The 13,139-nt window shown below is 46.8% G+C and overlaps 1 protein-coding gene across 2 annotated transcripts in view; it reads left to right on the forward strand.

Annotated features, from left to right (window-relative positions):
* Positions 1–13,139, forward strand: part of ITGA6 (integrin subunit alpha 6) — an 86,155-nt gene that overhangs the window by 53,713 nt on the left and 19,303 nt on the right. For both annotated transcript variants that reach the window (XM_066344828.1, XM_066344829.1), the window contains exons 10-19: positions 1,445–1,543; positions 2,217–2,278; positions 8,683–8,843; positions 9,009–9,152; positions 10,428–10,543; positions 10,665–10,854; positions 10,936–11,019; positions 11,117–11,196; positions 11,352–11,429; positions 11,516–11,618. In XM_066344828.1, coding sequence (XP_066200925.1) covers positions 1,445–1,543; positions 2,217–2,278; positions 8,683–8,843; positions 9,009–9,152; positions 10,428–10,543; positions 10,665–10,854; positions 10,936–11,019; positions 11,117–11,196; positions 11,352–11,429; positions 11,516–11,618 — 1,117 coding nt within the window. The remainder of the gene's footprint in view (positions 1–1,444; positions 1,544–2,216; positions 2,279–8,682; positions 8,844–9,008; positions 9,153–10,427; positions 10,544–10,664; positions 10,855–10,935; positions 11,020–11,116; positions 11,197–11,351; positions 11,430–11,515; positions 11,619–13,139) is intronic.

Here is a 13,139-nt window from a genome sequence, read left to right on the forward strand (position 1 = left end):
AGAGATGGGAAAGGCTGAGGGACTCCAGTTCTTGCTTAGTGATATCGTGGGGTAGAAAAGTCTAGTTCTGGCAGCAGTGGGCCAGAGACTCAGCTGGGGATGAGTGATTCTGGGAGGATGAGAGAGGCCAGATGTTTGTAAGGTGGAGACCAATGAGTTCAGGGTCGCCTGTGTTACTGTGTTACTGAAATTCAGGTGCACATAGAAACCCAGATAGTGAACATCCCAGGTGTTAGGTATGTGCTGGTGTAACCTTTTTGAAGGATATTTTGGCAAGATTACTCATAATTAAAATGTACATATTCTTTGATTCAAATTCTCCTAGGAGGCCCTGGCTGGTTGGCTCAGTGGTAGAGCGTCGGCCTGGCGTGCAGAAGTCCCGTGTTCGATTCCCGGCCAGGGCACACAGGAGAAGCGCCCATCTGCTTCTCCACCCCTCCCCTTCTCCTTCCTCTCTGTCTCTCTCTTCCCCTCCCGCAGCGAGGCTCCATTGGAGCAAGGATGGCCCGGGCGCTGGGGATGGCTCCTTGGCCTCTGCCCCGGGCCCTAGAGTGGCTCTGGTCGCGAGGGAGCGATGCCCCGGAGGGCATCAGTGAACAACCAAAGTGCCACAACAAAGAATTGATGTTTCTCATCTCTCTCCCTTCCTGTCTGTCTGTTCCTCTCTCTGTCTCTCTCTCTGTCCCTGTCTTGCTTAAAAAAATAAAAATTAAAAAAATTCTGTTACTAAAACTAGAACATTTTATAATTTTAAATATTTTTTTATATATATTTATTTTTTAGTGAGAGTAGGGGAGATAGACCAGGATCCACCTGATGACCCCCATATGGGGTCAATGCTCTGCCCATCTGGGGCTGTCCTCGCAACCGAGCTATCTTTAGCCCTCAGGCAGAGGCTCCATGGAGCCATCCTCAGGTCCCAGGGCCAATGTGCTCAAATCAATCAAGCCATGGCTATGGGAGGAAGAGGGGGGGGGGGGAGGGAGGGAGGGAGGGAAAGGGGAGGAGGAGGGGAGTGGGGAAGCAGATGGTCGCCTTTCCTGTGGAATTCAACCCCAGAATTCCACACAGTGGGTTGATGCTCTACCACTTAGCCAGCCAACTGTCCAGGGCCAATTTTAAATATTATTAAAAAAATTTTAATAAATACTGTATAACCAGGCTTTAAAGTATACTTAACAGTTACTTTCTCCAGTAACAGGGGAACAAATTACACATGGAAACACTTTTTTCCTGTGGTTTCTCCCATCCAAGTACTAACCAGGCCCGACCCTGCTTAGCTTCCGAGATCAGACGAGATCGGGCGCGTTCAGGGTGGTATGGCCATAGACTCCTGTGGTTTCTAAGATGCGTCTGGCAGCTTAGGGTGCCCTTTGTGTTACGACTTCATAATACGTTCAAGGTAGGAAAAGGCTGAGCCTGCTTCTTATTCCTTTGTCTTCAGATCCCGGCCCGTAGTTAATATTCAGAAAACCATCACGGTAACGCCTAACAGAATTGATCTCCACCAGAAAACGGCCTGCGGGGCGCCCAGCGGGATATGGTGAGAGTTTCTGCATGGTGGCCACAGGGTCCACGGGGTCTGTCCGTCCCGCCCCCCCCCCCCCCAGCCACAGGGTCCACGGGGTCTGTCCGTCCCCCCCCCCCCCAGCCACAGGGTCCACGGGGTCTGTCCGTCCCGCCCACCCCCCCCCCCCGCCACAGGGTCCACGGGGTCTGTCCGTCTCCCCCCCCCCCCCCCCCCCCCCCGCCACAGGGTCCACGGGGTCTGTCCGCCCCGCCCCCCCCCCCCCCCCCCCCCCCCCCCGCCACAGGGTCCACGGGGTCTGTCCGCCCCGCCCCCACCCCGCCCCCACCCCCGCCCACAGGGTCCACGGGGTCTGTCCGCCCCGCCCACAGGGTCCACGGGGGTCTGTCCGTCTCCCCCACCCCCCCCACCCCGCCCCCACCCCCGCCCACAGGGTCCACGGGGTCTGTCCGTCCCGCCCCCCCCCCCCCCCCAGTTTCGCATGTCTGCCTTGTGATGACCCTATTGCCCTGTGGAGCCACGGGGAGGATTGGGACATGGGCAGAGGGAAGAGGAACCTGTCCAGCAATCCGATAACAGTTTACTCATCACTGAGCAGCTGGGGGGATTTGAGAGCTGGGGGACGTGTTGGGGTTTTGTCCTCTGCAATAATGCATCTTTTAAGAAATATGTGTTTAATTTTATATAGCCTCAAGGTTAAGGCCTGCTTTGAATATACTGCCAAACCCACCAGTTACAATCCTTCAATATGTAAGTATCATTTAAAAATTATACGTTTTCTGTCTGCCAGGCTGAAAGTTCTGCATAAATAACAGGAACATAAAATGGCAATGGCCAAAATGGGTTCATAAATCCTTGTTTCAGGAATCAAGTGTGTCCGTTTTCTTTCCTTTAATCAGGAGGGTGAAGCACACGAGGGAAAAACTCTCCATTTGGTCCCCATTTGAATTTTCCAGAGCAGATGGTTTAGGACAGAGTGTCTCGGAAAAGTACTCATTTGCTACCACAACTGTTTCCTCCACTTCTGTCTTTGAACAGCAGTGTGGAAAATCGGTGTTGCGGTTGTGAGGTGGTGGGTGGCAGAGGTGGAAAAGTAACTGCAGGAGCCGAATACTGTGGAGCAGTTGCCAGTTTTGCTCCTGGCCCCTCCCAAAGGGGCCTCTGTGGCCCAGAACACCCAAGCTGTGTCCCCAAGGCTGGCCCCGACAGCTCAGAGCCTTGGCTCTCCCCTCGTACTCGCTCCGATGCTGTCAGACCCTGCGTCACAGAGTAAGTCCCTTAACATTTGAGTTTTTATCTTCCCATTAGTGAAAAAAAAATGTCTGAAATAGGAAGTGCTATGTAACATCATGTGGAAATCAGATGAGATAATGTGGTGAAAAGAGTTGGTCATTTATAAGGTCTCATTTTTCTCCTTTCTCAATCATCTAAATGGGATTTTTTTTTTTGACCAGATTTTGACAGGGCTAACCATACTCCAGCAAAAGTGATTATTAATCACCGAGCCTTCTCTGGTATGTTTTAGTAGCAGCCGTACCTTTTCAGGTGTAAGCCACCTGCTCTAGCCCAGAGTGAAGAAGGAAGTATTGAAATTTAAAGGAAAGTGGCCCTGGCCGGTTGGCTCAGTGGTAGAGTGTCGGCCTGGCGTGCAGGAGTCCCGGGTTTGATTCCCGGCCAGGGCACACAGGAGAAGCGCCCATCTGCTTCTCCACCCTCCCCCTCTCCTTCCTCTCTGTCTCTCTCTTCCCCTCCCGCAGCCAAGGCTCCATTGGAGCAAAAGTTGGCCCAGGTGCTGAGGATGGTTCCATGGCCTCGCCTCAGGCGCTAGAATGGCTCTGGTCGCAACAGAGCAGCGCCCCAGATGGGCAGAGCATCGCCCCCTGGTGGACATGCCGGGTGGATCCCAGTCGGGCACATGTGGGAGTCTGTCTGACTGCCTCCCCGTTTCCAACTTCAGAAAAAATAAATAAATAAAGGAAAGTTTTTCCCCAAAAAGAAAGTACCAAGAGGGAGGGTAATTTCCATCCTGAGACCGGCCCAGGTCTCGGCTGCTGTGTTGTGTCGCATGCCACCCAGGGAAAACAGGTAGTTCTGTTCTTTTCATTTTTTTTCTATATGTACTCCAGTTTGAGATAATGAGTTCTCTTCAGATTTCTTGTTATCCAGCAGTGTTTTACAACCACTGGTCCATGGACCAGTCCACCGAAATTTCGTGTTGGTCCATGAAAGAGTTAACCACGCTGACGTTGCCTGAAGATTACAGACCCAATGATCTTAGTTGAACTCACTTATGCTCAGGGTGATTTCTGCCTTAGTGGTCCCCGAAATAATTCTTCCGTTTTCACTGGTCCCCAAGTGTAAAAAGGCTGAGATCCACTGAGCTAAAGTATTATTCTGTGTTCTTCATTAAAAAGACATCTCTTTTACTATCCCAGTATTTGGCAAAGAAGTCAGCATTTACCCAGTCCACACTATTGGAGGCCCACTTAGCCTTCTTTGTAGATGTGAAGCTGACAGGTGGCTTCCTCAGCTCCCTGATCAGCTGGGCGGTGCCCTGTTGTGCCATCGCGCGGCATCTGCCTCCTGCAGCTGAAGCGTGCTTGGGGTCCGTGGGCTACGACTTTGTGCACATGTGGGACCTGGCCTTTCACTGTGCTTTTTGATGCCACTGGCATCCTACTGAGCAGAGAAAACAATTCTCTGTATGGCTTCTAATGACCTCTCACTATCTGCCATCCTTTTAGGATCATTTGTGTTAGCTTGACCCAGACGCAGAGCCTTACACTGGCCTGCTCAGCTCACGGGCCCTTGACCGTTGTGTTGGAAGTGGACAAGAGAGACAAAGAGAAATGGTGATTTTTTGAGTAGGCGTGGAGAAGAAACAGGGAAACACTTTATTCTATTAGTCTGTCATTTTCTCAGTTTGATGACAGATGTGAAATCTTCTCAGAGCATTCCTTGTCTCTGCCCCCAATCAGTATTTTATAGAACTACTCCACTAACCAAGTGTTTAGTGTGAATAGAACTTTTTTCTCTGAAGACAGAGTAAACCTATTTTTATTGCCTGTATTTCCACAGTCTTGGGAAATTCTAAATCAAATAAAACAGGACTTCTACAACACTGCGCAAGGTGATCCATTGCAGTATGTTTCCAGTGTCTGAGAATGTGAGCTCATTGTGTGACCAGGCTGGTGCAACTCAGCAGTACTCAGATGTAGTCAGTGTTCTGTACGGACCAATATTTATAATTGAGCCTTAATGAGGATTTGACTTGGCTTGCCCCTCAAAAGGTCAGCAAAGGTGGCCTGCAAGGATTTTAAGATGACGTGAATTGTCTGGAGGGTTAGGGAAGGTTAGAGTGGTTTTGGTGGATAAACGGTTTTAATGCACCCACATCCTCCCCTACTTTTGCTGTGAGGGGCACTCAGCATGTGAGCCCTCGTCTGGTTCACTGTGAAGTTAGCAGAGGGCACTGATAAATGGACGGTGTCAAGGCTACAGAGGGCCTAAAATGGAGGCGCATTCCATTTGGCAGCCATGACATTTAAAAATTCTTTAGAGGGACGCAAAAATGACTGTTGAAACTGTCAGTGTTTCTAAACTTTGGTCCTACCGCATCTGAAGTGCTATCGTTTCAGCATAAGAATAACATCACGTTGTGTGTTTGTGTGCGAACATACATTGGTGTGCATGTTGATGTGGGGCCAGTTACTCCCACTTCTGCTCATCTAGTCTACAGACAGCGTTTGTTTCAGGCGCTGTGCTGTTGCTGGGCAGTACCGTGGTGAGCAGACCCATGTGGTCCCTGTCTGCAGCTTTGCCCAGGGAAGATGGTCAGGCAGTTACAGCGCTGTGGGCTAAGTGTGAGATACTGTCACATCCCCCAGGAGGGGCCAGGAAAGAAATCTGAAGGAGTAGGGTTAGCCAGGCAGTGGGGGGGGGGGGGTGTAGAAAAGGGGAGTGTATGGCTGGCAGAGGGAGAGGGTGATTCATACAGAAGTCGAAAGACAAGTGGGAGCCTGGACATCTAAGAAGCTTTAAAATAAAGCAGTTTTTTGTGTTTGTGACAGAGACTGAGAAGCTGGTGCTGTCTCTGTCCCTCACTGTATGGCTTTGGGCCAGTCACCTGTTTCTATGGGCCTCCATTTCTTCAGCTGCAGGATGAGAGTATTAAAATACACTGCTCACAAAAATTAGGGGATATTTCAAAATGAATATGAAGCAATAAAAAAAAAGCATTTGATTTTTTTTTTTATTAAACAAGAACATCAAAAAAGCAAATGACAAAGAAAGTTGTTCAGTTATGCAAATGAGATGAAAAACTAACTTTTATTTCATTGGTGAAAATGCACTGTACAAAAGGCTGAAAGTGTTGGAGTGCCTGCACGGTCCCCGATCCCCTAATTTTTGTGAGCAGTGTAGATGCTCTCAAAAGGCCTCTGCCAAACTCTACTGTGAATAACAGAACATGGATTGTTGATTCAATTTTCTGCATTTTCTGGAGAAGATTTATTTTCCCTTGAGGCTGCCTTTTCTGTCACTGTACACCCTTTGGTTTCTTCCCCTTCTGATGGCTAGTGATTGATTAATGAATAAGTAATTTAAGTGTTCTCTCATAAAGAAACAGCAGCTAGGCCCTGGCCAGTGGCTCAGTGGATAGAGTGTCGGCTGGGTGTATGGACATTCTGGTATCAATCCCCAGTCAGGGCACATAGGTGAAGCAACCATCTGCTTCTCTTTCCCTCTCATTCCCCCTTCTCTCCTTTGTCCCCTCCAGTGGCCTGAATGGTTCAAGCATGGCCCTGGCTGCTGAGGATAGCGTGGCTGATCCAAGTGTGTCAACCTTGGGTGCTAAAAATACTTGAGCATTGGCCCTAGGAAGGGTTGCCGGGTGGTCCCCCAGTGGGGGGTGGGGGGTGGGAGTCTTGTCTATCTCCCCTCCTCTCACTTAAAAAAAAAAAGGAAGAAGAAGAAAAAGAAACAGCAGCCAAATTCAGAGAACTGGTAAAGACTGTATTTGAAGTCAAGGGATGAGATTTTTTTTTTTTTTTTTGTATTTTTCTGAAGCTGGAAACAGGAAGAGACAGTCAGACAGACTCCCGCATGCGCCCGACCGGGATCCACCCAGCACGCCCACCAGGGGCGATGCTCTGCCCATCCTGGGGGTCGCCATGTTGCGACCAGAGCCACGCTAGCGCCTGAGGCAGAGGTCACAGAGCCATCCCCAGCGCCAGGGCCATCTTTGCTCCAATGGAGCCTTGGCTGCGGGAGGGGAAGAGAGAGACAGAGAGGAAGGCACGGCGGAGGGGTGGAGAAGCAAATGGGCGCTTCTCCTGTGTGCCCTGGCCGGGAATCGAACCCGGGTCCTCCACACGCTAGGCCGATGCTCTACCGCTGAGCCAACCGGCCAGGGCAAGGGATGAGATTTTGATCATCCAGATCCTGGCTTGCCTCTAAGCTCTGTTAGGTGCCTTCTAGAACTTTGGAGGTTGGCAACTTTGCTGATGGAAGCTATACTAGCTGACAAATGGGCCCTTTAACCACTAAAAGTAATATGTCTTATCATTTATTTTTTAACGTGAAAAGCTTCATTGTATCATCAAAATACTTTCATTTCTAGTATCTATTATTCTTCTCTGAGACAACTGTCCTTTATCAGTGCTTATTAAACGGTAGCGTGTGTAGGAGCCGCCTGGGGTCCTGTTAAAATGCAGATTCTGACTCAGCAGGTGTGGCTGGGCCCAGGTTCTGCACTCCCAGCAGGCCTCAGGAGATGCTGCTGCTGTCTGCAGACCCTTTTGTGGGGGTAAATTTTTTCTCTTTTAAAATTAATTTATTGTTTTGGCCTGACCTGTGGTGGCACAGTGGATAAAGCCTCGACCTAGGATGCTGAGGTCACGGATTCAAAACCCTGGGCTTGCCTGATCAGGCACATATGGGAGTTGATACTTTCTGCTCCTCCCCCACTTCTCTCTCTCTCTCTCTCTGTCTCCTCTATAATGAATAAATAAAAATAATTTTAAAAATTAATTTATTTTCCAATCACAGTTGACATATTATTTTCAGCTGTACAACATAGTAATTAGACATTTATGTATCTTATGCACTGATCACTCCAATGGGTCAAGTACCCATCTGATACCATACATAACTATTACAGTATTATTTACTATTTTTTTACTATGTGGTACTACTTCACATCCCCATCCCCATGACTTTTTTATCTTTTTTTTTTTTAGAAGTTATTAAGAAAGCTGTCAGTTTGAACAGGAGGGAAATTTTATGTTAAAAAATAACATCTGCCTGACCAGGCAGTGGCACAGTGGATAGAACGTCAGACTGGGATGTGGAAGACCCAGGTTCGAGACCCCAAGGTCGCCAGCTTGAGCACGGGCTCCTCTGGTTTGAGCAAGGCTCACCAGCTTGGACCCAAGGTCGCTGGCTCAAGCAAGGGGTTACTCAGTCTGCTGAAGGCCTGCGGTCAAGGCACATATGAGAAAGCAATCAATGAACAACTAAGGTCTCGCAACGAAAAACTGATGATTGATGCTTCTCATCTGTCTCTGTTCCTGTCTATCTGTCCCTATCTATCCCTCTCTCTGAGTCTCTCTCTGTCTCAAAAAAAAAAAAAAATCTATCATCTATCTATCTATCTACAGGAGAGCAGCCAAAAAAGGCAGAGTGCAATGACTGTTTATATAACTGGCAGTCTGTACTTCTGAATCCCTTTTTGAATATCAAACTGCTAGGTTATTTCAGCACGGGCCTGTTGAAGGGAGGGTCAGCTGAGGCCCTCAGGAAGTGTTGAGCCCTCTCCTGTTATCTTGAGTACTCTGAGTTGCTGAGATTCAGCCAGAAACTGATTCTTAGACACTGCTCAGAGGTTTTGACTTATTCTTGAGCTCCCCCTAGTGGCCCGATGAAAATTTAACTTGAAAACGTTGACAGCAATGGGTAGGAAGGGACAGCTTGAGTTTGTCCTATAAGTCAATCAAAATGTACCTTTACTGCAAAATATGAAGAGAAACTGTGGCAGTGGGAAGAAATGATCTTCTAAATGGAATTAAAATATTTTTTAATGTAGCTCAGCATATTTTAGCTGAATGTGCATGAATGCACTTGAAGGTCGTGTGATTTCTGTCCATTTTATGTAGCCATTTTGGGCACACTGGAGGCTGAAAAGGAAAGAAGAAAATCTGGGCTGTCATCCAGAGTTCAGTTTCGAAACCAAGGTTCTGAGCCCAAGTTTACTAAAGAGCTAACTCTGAACAGACAGAAGCAGAAGATGTGCATGGAGGAAACGCTCTGGCTACAGGTGAGGCCTGCGGGCAAACAGGTTCTAGAGGGGCGGCGGTGGTGGGGCTTTAGGGTGGCATACATAGACCTTTGAAATGTATACTCGTACGAGATAAAGCGTTGTTTGAGGAATTCCCCAATAGCATTTAATCCATGCCTACCTCTATCTCGGCATACTTTTCAGGAAAACATCAGAGATAAACTGCGTCCCATCCCCATAACTGCTTCAGTAGAGATCCAAGAGCCAAATACTCGGAGGCGAGTGAATTCACTTCCAGAAGTTCTTCCAATTCTGAATTCAAATGAACCCAAGACAGCTCATATAGATGTAAGTCTCTCTGACTTTTGTCTGTCTGTCTGTCACCATCAGTCCCTCTCTCTGTCTCTCTCTCTGCATATATATATGCAAGGTTTGAAGATTTAGTTCTCCAGTTAGCAATGAATACAGATAGACGCATACAGAACATAATTTAGTGTCAGAAAGTATTTTTCTTAATTTTGTTTGGCCACAACTTATTGAGACTGTATCGGCAGAACTGATTCTCACATCAGGTTTCTTCTACAGCTATAGAGAGAAAATACATTGTATTTTACCATTGAGAACAGGAAGATGTAGGAAACAAACTGTTGTTAGTCTGAACATTAAAACTAAGGAATAGCACAATTTGGCAAGACAAAATGTAGCAATGAAATAGTCATTTAGTGCTAAGTGTAGCCTATAATGTTAGGAAAAAAATTTATATTATATGACTTGCTTTATCCTGATGAGGTGGAGCCTCCAGTCTGTTTGCTAGGGTTTAAGCTGGTTGAGATGCTAGATTAGGCGGGGGAGCTGTGACATCTCCACTTGGCATTATGCCCTTGCTGTCAAAATCTAGTTGGTGCTACAGTGTCCACTCGGGGGCTCCTGGTTCTGGTGATCCGCTGACAGAGCTTTTCAGAAGTGAGTATTTGCTATGTCAGGCTTAAGAGCCGATGCCTAAATCCACACATTGTCAATCTTTATTGTCACCAAGTATATAGTTCCTTATACTTCTTTTTTTGTATATTTTTTTATATACTATTTGTGGTGTTATTGCATTCATATTTCTTGTGTATATTCCCAGCTCCATAGTCATGTTAAACATTAACAGGCAAGGAGATAGTTTTCCTAATCGTTTATCTTGTGATTAGCACTGTGTTAGATCCTCTGTGTCATTTGCTTTCCTGATCTTAAACTGTTTTCTCATCTGTACAGGGGAGCTCATAGTAGTATCTTCCTCATAGGTCTGTTGTGAGATTCAATGAGTTATACATAACCATGTTAGGTAGCTTTGTGATCACTATTACAGCGGCCCTATAAAGTAGGGTGGTAGTCTCCCCATATCACCTGTGACAACTCTCCCAAAGTCACACAGCAAAGGGAGAGGCAGGACCAGGTCTGAAACATGGACCCCTGTGACTGTGGGACTCACTCCCTTTACTGCACAGGCATGTCTGGAAATGAACTGTGTGGAGTTTCCCACATGGGGAAATGAACTGTGTGGAGACAGCAAGACGTCTAACTAGATGCCATTGGGAGTCCTAAATAGCAAAAAATGACCATGGTTTTGTTTTCCGACAGGTGCACTTCTTAAAAGAGGGATGTGGAGATGACAACGTATGCAACAGCAACCTTAAACTAGACTATAAGTTTTGTACCCGAGAAGGAAATCAAGACAAATTTTCTTATTTACCAATGTAAGAAATGCTCTGTAGCACTAGCAAATGTGACTCTGGCTTTGCAGCTGCTTTTGTTGAAAAGGGGTTTACCGAAAACATATTGAGGGCTTTGTCATTTTCCTTTTCTTTTTTTTAATAGTCAAAAAGGTGTTCCAGAACTAGTTCTGAAAGATCAGAAGGACATTGCTTTAGAAATAACAGTGACAAACAGCCCTTCGGACCCAAGGAATCCCACGAAAGATGGCGACGATGCTCATGAAGCGAAGCTCATTGCAACGTTTCCCGATACTTTGACTTACTCTGCATATAGAGAGCTGAAGGCTTTCCCTGTGAGTATAGTTAGAGACCAGCCGAGAGGAAAAAGCCCACACTGCAGAGCATATTGCCATCAGTGTGTTCTTCTGTTGTAGGAGAAGCAGCTGAGTTGTGTTGCGAACCAAAATGGCTCACAAGCGGACTGTGAACTCGGAAACCCTTTTAAGAGAAATTCCAGTGTAGGTGATGCCTTCACATATTGAATTTTAACTGTTTTAAATGCCATTATAATGTTGATGTGCTTGGCTTGTGTTAATGGCTGTTTTTATCTTTTAGGTTACTTTTTATTTGATTTTAAGTACAACTGAGGTCACCTTTGACACCACAGATCTGGATATTAATCTGAAGTTGGAAACGTAAGAGTTACTTCACCCTCTCCATTCAGAATTATTTCATGAAAACACAGCCAGTCAATGAATTGGCCCTGATCTAACTCATAAAAGAAGTGTAATTGTAAAGAGAAAACTGACCGTTAAAATAAAACTCTGTTTTGTTTCCTTTTTATTTTCAGAACAAGCAATCAGGATAATTTGGCTTCAATTACTGCTTCAGCAAAAGTGGTTATTGAACTGCTTTTATCGGTCTCTGGGTAAGTGTTTGTGTTTAGCATAACAAATCAGTGTTTGAAAGAACCATTTATAATCCTCACTAAACTGGTATTTTTTAATTTAACAGAGTTGCTAAACCTTCCCAGGTGTATTTTGGAGGTACAGTTGTGGGTGAGCAAGCTATGAAGTCTGAAGATGAAGTGGGAAGTTTAATAGAGTACGAGTTCAGGGTAAGTTGTAGCAGTCGGTTCTTTTATTATAGGTACTGGAAGCTAACACATACTAGATATGGTCTTGAATATATAATTTTAATAAATAAGCCTGATAAATGCTTAGTTAAAAGTGAATTTGCCACCTGACCAGGCAGTGGCGCAGTGGATAGAGCATCGGACTGGGACACAGAGGACCTAGGTTTGAAACCCCGAGGTCACTGGCTTGAGCGTGGGCTCACCAGCTTGAGCTGCGGGTCGCTGGCTTGAGCGTGGGATCATAGACATGACCCCATGGCCACTGGCTTGAACCCAAAGGTCACTGACTTGAAGCCCAAGGTCTCTGGCTTGAGCTCAAGGTCACTAGCTTGAGCAAGGGGTCACTCTCTGCTGTAGCCCCCCAGTTGAGGCACATATGAGAAGGCAATCTGTGAAGAATTAAGGAGCCGCAATGAGGAATTGATGCTTCTCCATCTCTCTCCCTTCCTGTCTGTCCCTATATGTCCCTGTCTCTGTCAAAAAAAAAGTGAGTTTGCCAGTTTTTAATCAACAAACTGGCTTACGGTAAAGTTTTGTCCTCCAGAATAGAGAACAACAGCTATCATTCAGCATAGCATTTTGTTCAGACTCCAGCTCCATTTGGCCTTATGAGAGAGTTTTAATGTATATGTGGTGTAGAGACAAAGGGACACTTGATTTATTTCTTCCCAGAGTCTGTCTATAAAACACAGGAAAATCTCAAAGTAAGTTATATTTGGCTTTAGAATGTGTTGGATTTATTTCTTCCTCCATTTTAAGGCCATCTCTTACTGCTTGTGGTTAGTGTCCACTCACCTTTCCCAGACTCACTTTTGTGCTGGTGAATGTGGATTTGGCATATATGAGTAAGGAGGACTAGTGATTGCTTGAACCATGTCAGGTAGGCAAACACTAGTATTTTAAGGCTAGCTGAATAGACATAAACGCATGGCACAGAGATGGCTCATAACTCATGGGTTCAGGTCTTTGTGGCTGAAATCATGTTCTTAAAAACATAGTGACCATTGCTGAGGTGAACGTCCAAAATGGCGAGAAGGAGCCCACCCCTGACTCCAGCAGGACAGAGAGGCTGAGTTCTCCTCCGTGTGTCTCGTAGCCTGACAAGCACTGCCCTGACAGGTAGTGGTGGTGGCCACGACGCCTCTGCAGGTGTGGCTGAGAGAGATGCCTGGGCTTGGAGCAGTCCTCCACACAGACGGGGGCCTCTACCTCTTCTGGCTTCTGCTGCAGGAAGGTGCTCTGCCCCCAGCCTGACCTTAGACACTCCTGGCTGCCATCGTGGTTTTACTCAGTCTCTCAGTCGTCGTCCCACGCCGCCCGAGGGTTGTGGAGGACAGAGGCGGCTTTATATTGGCAGCAGATGGGGTTCCCGGAAGCAGGTGTGGGTGCGCTGCCACAGCATGGGCTTTGTCATCTCCAAGCAGGCGGTTACAGAGCTGTTCACAGACGTGCGGCTCTCCCCGGGCGCGTCTGGAGAATCTGACTACACAGTCTGTGGCGCGT

Source organism: Saccopteryx leptura, chromosome 7 (assembly GCF_036850995.1).
Source record: "Saccopteryx leptura isolate mSacLep1 chromosome 7, mSacLep1_pri_phased_curated, whole genome shotgun sequence".
NCBI classification, from domain to species: domain Eukaryota; kingdom Metazoa; phylum Chordata; class Mammalia; order Chiroptera; family Emballonuridae; genus Saccopteryx; species Saccopteryx leptura.